The following is an 8616-nucleotide window of genomic DNA, read 5'->3' as shown; positions in this document are numbered from 1 at the left end:
CTTTTAGAAAATAAAAAAATTATTTTCCCGATTCTTTTGGTAGTAGACTCAATCAGCTGATTCTGAGAATATAAACATACAAATGGCGGGACGATCGTTTCAGTTTTTTTTAAATGTTTTAGATTTAGTTGATTTTATGCCAGCACGGGCTCTTGCTCACAGAGGAACCCGTAAGTTGTGAAAAGAAAACTATTGTGCCGGCTTTTTCTGTCCGTCCGCACTTTTTTCTGCCCGCCCTCAGATCTTAAAAACTACCGTGGCTAGAGGGCTACAAATTGGTATGTTGATCATCCACCCTCCAACCATCAAACATACAAAATTGCAGCCATGTAGCCCCGGTAGTTATTTATTTTATTTAAGGTTAAAGTTAGCCAATATCGTGCATCTGGCAACGCTTTATGGCAGGCCACATCTGAGCCGGGCGGAAAGCTTCATGGGCCGTGGCTCATACAGAAAACTCGATTGCGCCGAAGAAACTTCGGCGCATTTCTTACTGTTTTTTTATACACATTATAACGATAATTTACCCATATAATGATACAGTATAAATAGATTTTGAAAGTAAAATAAGCGTCATTACCATAATCTCTATCTTGAATGCAGCTGTAATGGTCTTTTAATAAGAAACCCACATAATGTTAATCCATACATCCACTATTATTCTAATCATTAATCCTAGTAATCAAGAAAGCAAGGCTACTTATTTTTGTCGATGTTTTAAGAGCTGTACCTGCCTGTAGTCCCAAATTTCTAAAGGAAGAGTTTGGAAATATTTCTAGTATATAAAAATAAATACCCCAAATATTTTGTTGAATATACTTTGCAAAAGTCACAAAGAACATTTTATTCATTAACTACCAGGGTGGCTTTTAACAATCAAAATGTACTTATTTTACTATATAGTGATCTTCCACGTAGGGTTCCAAGTTTTTGCAAGAATTTTAGTATCAATGTTTTTTTTTTATTTCAAATACCTTGAAAAACTTACTAATAAAGAATTCTCCCAGAGTTTTTCAGAGTTGCATGAATTGCGAGTGTTTTTATATAGGAAAATCTAGCAAGGGACTGGAAACAAGAATTAAATAACACATAACACAGATATAGAGTGAGAAGGGGACAATGTGGAATGCTTTAGTTTTACACATTAGTCCGATTAATCAATTCATTGGGACGGGGCAAAAGTTGTTTAATATCGCAGCAATATAACTTGCAGAAGTATTATCGAATCTGGTTTGATTAAATATCACAGTGACTTACTGAATGCAAGCCAGGGCATGTACAATCTAGACGCATTTGTTGTTAATGAGATTTTTAAGATTGTTTCCTTTAATTCAGCTGTTGAGCTATGTCTGCCCTTTCATTTAAGTTCACACTCAAGAAGTACACGTCACTGTAGCTGATGATTTCAGAATAAAACACGCCTCTTAGTATCTTCTTTTCTCTGTATATATCATTTGTCTGGTTAGCTTAAGAGCTGTTGCTCCAGTTACTCTCAGTCGTTGACTGCCGATGCATTTCGAAGTCTGCGTGTGCTGAGAAATTTATCGGCGTTGAATTGACGCAATTCTGTTCTTCTTCTTGACCGAAACTGAAGTTATGTATCTGTAATTAGGTGAACTCATACGTTAGACCGAAATGAGACCATTAGCATCGTCTTCTTTGGAGGTGCGTGTTTTTATTCTCGTCGTAAATGTCTCGAGATTACAGAGCAGAAGGGTCCTTGGAATCAGTTCGAAATGAGAAAAAGAACAGAATGCAGATAATCGCATTCTATCCAATTTCCATAAACTTCGCCTCCGGGAATGGGCTCGTGAAGTCTGACTCTCACAACTTTACAATTCAACCTGATAATTTGCCCTTTTTTATGATTAAATCTCGTGTTAAGAAATTAACACCCAATGTCCTCTCTACCTGACAGGAGAGTAGGGTGCTTTCAACTAAAGATATACAATATCTCACTCATCACGTTACGAACAAAATGTTAAATATTCAGTCATTCAGTAACGTACTGAATCAACGTCGTCGACGTGACTACAAAAATGAGATTTTAAGTAAAACCCAGCTGTGGCCATATACCGAAAGTCAAATAGATTCGGTCAAACTTTAGGAAAATGCGCGGGCGAACATCACGCGCGGAACCTTATTGTGAGCAGGAAGGAGTGACCGATAAAGACCCATAAATCTACCTTTTAACGAAGCATACTAAATCACAAAATAAACCCGAGGGGCCGACGTGGATGCAGAATTCCTTATAAGGCGCGGAAGAAGATGAAGAGAGGCGAGTTATTTTATGGAAAAAAAGTAAACATATGAACAATGAGAAGGCAAAGAACGACGCAGGAAAAACTCGGGGAAGAGAGACGAGACTGGAGGCCATAAAGGAGGGGATGGACAGGAAGAGATGGTATAATAGGAGGAAGGAAAAAGGACTTAGTACGGAAAAGATGAGTGGAGTAAAGAAGAAAAAAAAATAAGAAGCCAAAGAGATATATGTCTGTGTCTATATACATCAGAAACTTTGGGAATAAAGCTAAAGAAAGATAACGTAATAGTACTACTCATGAAGACAAAATTGAACTAAGTACCCGCTCTCCGCAGTAGAACAGGAGAGAAATCGGTCATCTGGAATTATAAACACGTTCCGAACTAATCAGAGACACGCATTCTGGACGCGTGAAAAATAATTCATATCGATTTATTGCCCCACTCATTTTGCATTCGCCGCTCGGCCACGCGTGTCATGGAACCGTTCCAACTGAACTTACATTTTCGCTATTGAGGATCTTTATTATTATTATTATTATTATTATTATTATTATTATTATTATTATTATTATTATTATTACAAATCATTTATGGTAATAAGACCAGGAAAATGTTTCTCTGTTTTGACGAAGATATTTGAGAAAATGGATGCTGGTCGATAGCTGATATGAGTGTTTTATTATTCATTTCTAAAGAGATATATAATATTAGTAACGTAACTCTAGATTTGGCTGATTTACATGACCAGTAAAATATCGCATACTAGTAAAAGTGAGAGAGAGAGAGAGAGAGAGAGAGAGAGAGTGAGAGAGATGAAAGAGAGAGTCGAGCGAGAGAGAGAAGAGAGGAAGAGAAGGAGAGAGAGTGAGAGAGAGAGAGAGAGAGAGAGAGAGAGAGAGAGAGAGAATTACCTTGAGATTGCAAGCATTACAGTTTGCGTTGCTTTCCTTTATCATAAGACTTAGGTCGTCTTTTCACTGAATGAGAAAACTTTTTAATTGGAAATGAACTCTAAGTTCGCAGAGTGTTCGTTACTCCGATGCACATTTTGACTCGGTTAAGGAAGCCATTACATATGGAATATATATCATTTTTTTCATTTTTCGTATGTACGGTTTTTTTACGGTGGGTCGTTGTATAGGAACCGAGCAATGGCATCATCTTGATAGCTTATTCGATAGCCTTACCTGGAGCTTTATTTTGAATTTAATTTTTACATTAGAACCTACTTTAGCTCTGTGAATGTCAAAATCACCTGATTCCTATTTGGGCGAATTTTCCAGCCAGTTTATCAACAAGACGAAAAGTTTTGCTTACAGGTAACTTGAGGCCTCGAAATACCAAGTAATATCTAACTATCTAAGTCTTCTCTTATACTAAATGAAAGGTTTTAAAAATCAATTCATCAGAAGGAATAATTTATGACTGAAAAAGTTGAATGTGATGACGTTTACTGTTAGCACACCGCCACTTCATTTACAAAATTAGTAAAAAAATAATAACGAATAGGTTGTGAGAAGTCAAATCTCCCATTAAATAACCCTTGCAGGATTCAGTTACACAAATTCTAATTACATTATGGAGAAGCCTTAAAACAATTAGGCGGATGATAGATGCGAAAATTTCATGAGTTCCTTATCCAAAAACAAAGATTTAATAACTACTGTCCAGAGAATTATTCCCAAAACACTCAAGTGATTGAGAATTCTCTTGTAAAATTTAAGCTGTGCTCCTTGAAGGTATACAAGTCACCAACGTCCAACCTAATGAATTAAAAATTATCTTTCCTCCATGATTAATTCTAAACATTCCAAAGTATCCAAAGCTAAAAATATATAACCTATTTTTCTGCACAGATTTTCAACTCCATACACAGTTCTTCAGTAATTCAACCCAAACATTCTTGTCATAAGAAAAAAATCTGATTTTCTGTTGCTCGGTGAGTCAGCCTACAAACTACTTTGTTGTTGTATTTAGGGGTAAGGAAGGTCTATGGAAGAGTCTAAAAGGGTCTGAAAAAGGTTTTTTCGCATTTAGTTAAAGATACATCAAATTTGGGAGAGGATACTAATGATTTACTTCTTAGAATGAAAATGTAAAAAAATAAATAATGTGCATGTTACACAGTACAGAAAATTATTTCTAATAAAATATAGCGTATTTATTTTAATTTCGTTGGTGAAACAAAGCGCTATTTGACTGCAGATTTTAGCGTTGTAATTTGCGCTATACGTTAGGAATATAATGTTTACAACTTATGTGTAAAGGTAAAATCTTGCACACGCCCAGAGTAGGCTGGAGATCGGATCATGCCTTTTTTTAATTATTATTCTAATAAATTGTCTGAACAGTTTAAAATTGTAACCTATATTTTCGAGACTTCCCTTGTCATTGCAGTTGTTAGGAACTTGTGATGGTAATGAAATAGTTGTTAAGAAAGTCAGCATAATCATTAAATCTAAATATCATATGGAGATCTACAGATACGTTCAACCTCTCTTTCCGTTCCCTGTATGTCTATTTTAAAATCAAGAACACGATGCCGAACAAAAGTAATTCATCACATCAATGGAACATAATGCAAGACCAACAAACAAATGCTATGGCGGTGAAATACGACCTGCATTATCCGGCACTTACAAGACCTAAGAGGGCCAAGAATGAGCTGTTGATAATAATATGTCAGGTTCCCTTTTAGCCGATATCAGATTCACGACTCTCTCGCCTTACTTGGCAGGCGTCTTCCTGGATGATGCAAGGCGCCTTAGCATACAATCAATCGATTCAACTGCAGCGTTTACGAGCGTCTGGGATTATTTGATTATTTATCTTGAGATTAAACAAGTAAACCGAAAAACATACCGTCTTGTCCCATAAACCTGAGATAGACCTCAAAGTCTCATTGTAGTAGCTGCGTTTTAAATTCGGCTTTAGAATGTGTTGTTATCTGCGAAGGTCCTTGATTTGCTCAGAAGAACGTTAAGCCTTGTATCACATAGATGCAAAATAGGCAAGCACGACTTCCACATGCATAGTTGTTTGTTGGATGTTTCATGGTTAATCATTTATTTATTTGTTCGCTTATGCTCTGTCTGGGCTCTAGCAAGGCTTGTTTTTATGAGTCCTAATTTCTTATTTCTTTTTCATTTTTGGGGAACGTTTAGTTCGTTCTACAGTAAGGGGAGTTTAACGTTAAAACGTTCGTGAATGCTATTTTATGAATTGGGTTTCTAGTGAACTCAGAAAATAATAAGCAACAACTTTTAGGAGCAAAGAGAGAAATGTGAGTTTATGCAGAAGTTTTTCTCACACTAAAATGGATTTAAATATGTTCTTGCAATAAGCAGAAATCATCATTTCTTACCTATCTTCTAAAGCTGAAATTTGATATTAATGAACCAGGAGAGTGACACATTCTTGCAAAAGGTTTCATCGGAAATAATGCTGCACGTCATGTTATAAATCTTTTTCTGTGCAACATTTATAATTTAGAAGCTGACTTATATTTATCTAATCAGGAAAATCAGGGAGTGCGCGAACACCGCCAGGTGTTTATCGTTAACTCGAGGAGTAAGCCTACAATACTTAGTTGTTATTGCTGCTGTTGTTTTGTTCTTGTTGTGGGAGTGGAAAAGGTCTATGGAGGAGCCTAAAAATGTCTGATAAAGGTGTTTCGCGTTGAGTTAAAAATAAAAGAATTTTAAGTTTGGATATATATGATATATTTATTAGAATGAAACTTAACAAAATAAATAATGTGCGTGTTAAACAGTACAGTAGTGGCTGTAATGGCTGCAACTGACCCGAGTGATTTGTCTCGTCTTCAGCCATCGACCATGAATAGAGAAACAAAACTTTTATATCGCCGAAATGATTCGAGGCGACAGAGCACCAGAAGCAATCCTGATTAGGTCAATACTGCCACTTATTCATCTGGCAATTCTACAGAATTACCCCTAATAGCATATCAGAAATCAATCACGGTTGGTTCGGAACACAGTCCACAGGTCCACAAGAGGACTCCAAAGAGCTTTCACATCTTACAGGTCGCTTTATGGCAAGGACCCGTGCTCGACACCTGTATCAAAACTGATCGCCCATCATCAATCCATTGTATAACTTTATCCCTTGTGTGTGCTTAAATTTTTTCTCATGAAATAACTGACAACGTTGTAACCTTACATCGTCTACTTTGTGTAAAAAAAAAAAAAAAAAAAAAAAATTGAATTGCCTATACTAGTAAATAACTTGGTAAGTGAATTAGATATCTTCTGAACGATTTAGACACCACAGAAAAATAATGACACAGTGGTGACAAAAGAATTATAGAAGAGGAAATATAAAATGATTATGGTGATTATCTCCCATAAATATTGTTAAATTAACCCATATTACAGTATGCATATGCACATTTATATATATAATACTATATATATATATATATTAATTATAAAATATAATATAATTATATATATAATATATATATATATATATATATAGATATATATATATATATATATATAGATAATATATATATAAACATATGTTACGCAAAATGTGGATAATTGCCAAATGTGTACATTTTGCGAGAAAGTTGCAAAATGTACACATTTGGAAATTGCGCTTGCCAAATGTAGATAATTATCCACATATGGCAAAATTTTGCCATTTTTAAAAAAAAAGCAAAGGCATTTTGCCGATTGTACACAATAGGCAGAATGAAACAAGAATCAAAGAGAATTAGTATTTATTGTTCAAACTAAAATTAGTATTTTTTAGTATTTATTGTTCAAACTAAAAGGGTATTGACACTACTTTAACACTTAAATATTGCTACAAGAACGACCAGGGTGGCAACGAGAGTTACATTTTAACAGCTTATTTGTGAAGGAGCATCTGGAAGTTGTGCAATTTGTTTTACAGGCACACTTCACATACCCTTGGCCTCCTGTGTACCTAGTTACAGCGGTTCTCAAAGCCATTTCAACGTCGGGAACCTCATCTGGGGTGAGGAGCTTCTCCTTAACGGGGTCCATGTCAGCTGCCGTGTACCGGGTGGTTATGCGTCCTTCTCTGCAGCCTACCTGGTACAGGTCCTCGTCTCTCTGCAGTACCACAACCAGAAGGTTCCTGCTGTCACTCGACCCACGATCAAACTCGGGAACTTTCAGCGTCGCGTTGTCACCCACTTGTAGGGCACTTAAGAGGTGTTTCGCTCTCCTTGTCATTCTAAGTGCGGTTTTTTCTTGGCCGGCTGCAGCCAGTTGCCGAGCTTCAGCGAATTGCGGCGCCTCTTCTCCATCTCGTTCCTCTTCTCCTTCCTGTTCCTCCTCTCCTTCTTGTTCCTCTTCATCAGCCGCCCCTTCGGCTTCATTTTGGAGGATGGTGTCTAAATATTCTTCATTTCTTATATTTCCGAGCATATTAGGTAGAATAACAGTTGATGCTGGGCCTACCTTGGGTTCGATCCCGAACATGACTTTAAACGGACTTGTTTTTATGGTTTCATGTTCCGAAATGTTTATTTCAACTGCACCTTGGCTTTGTGGGTGGCACGGCCGACCAGTGACAAGCTTAAGTTCAGGCCAGAGCGTAGACAACTCTGATATAACGGCATTCACAAACTCTCTCCCATTATCCGAGTGCAGGATAACGGGAGCGCCAAAGGTCAAAAATATTGGGAGAGGCGTGTTAGCAACCTCCTCAGCTCGTTTTGATGTAAGGGGCCGCAGCACACAAAACTTGCTGAAATGGTTGATGAAGGTCAGAATATATTTAAATTCCCCATCAGGTAATGTTTGAAAATTGATCAAGTCAATTTGGCATCGAGAAAAAATAGTCTTGCTTCTAACAGGCTTCACCACCAGACCTTTATGTACTCTACGTTTTTTCTTCTCTTGACACTCAATGCAAAAACTTATGAACATCTGGCAGCACTGCATAGTCAAATTAGCCCACTTCTTTTGTCCTTCTTTGAAAGTTTTCTTTTCACCGCCATGACCCACAGCTGAATGCGCGACCGAAATGGCCTGATGAACTTCCTCAAAGCACACTATAAACTTTAATTCAGCTTCCAATCCTTTACGCTTTCGAATAAGTCGGTCATCGTCACCAACTCTGAGAATTTCGAATCTTTTTTTCATATTATAGTCATCGCTGGTTTTAGGCCCTTCCTTTTCAATTTTAAGCAGCTGAGCTATCTATCCCCTGTGCACGTTTCTCTTTCCGAGGAATGACCACATTGTCATTCTTAGACTGTAATAAGTTGTCGAACTTCTGCTCAAACTGCTCTTTAAAGTCCGACATGCCACTTGTGAGTTGGTAGGACAGACCTATGTAGTAGCAGGGAAG

At 37.0% G+C, this 8616-nt stretch overlaps 1 protein-coding gene across 1 annotated transcript; it reads right to left on the bottom strand.

The window, feature by feature from the left end:
* Positions 1–7088: 7088 nt before the first annotated feature.
* On the bottom strand, positions 7089–8408 carry LOC135221131 (KRAB-A domain-containing protein 2-like). Its single transcript, XM_064258955.1, has one exon. It carries the CDS (start codon positions 8406–8408, stop codon positions 7089–7091), a length of 1320 nt encoding a protein of 439 aa, XP_064115025.1.
* Positions 8409–8616: the final 208 nt, after the last annotated feature.

Source organism: Macrobrachium nipponense, chromosome 2, assembly GCF_015104395.2.
Source record: "Macrobrachium nipponense isolate FS-2020 chromosome 2, ASM1510439v2, whole genome shotgun sequence".
Taxonomy (NCBI): Eukaryota; Metazoa; Arthropoda; class Malacostraca; order Decapoda; family Palaemonidae; genus Macrobrachium; species Macrobrachium nipponense.
The sequence above is the reverse complement of the archived record's forward strand: the minus strand, read 5'-3'. Positions and strand labels throughout refer to the sequence as shown.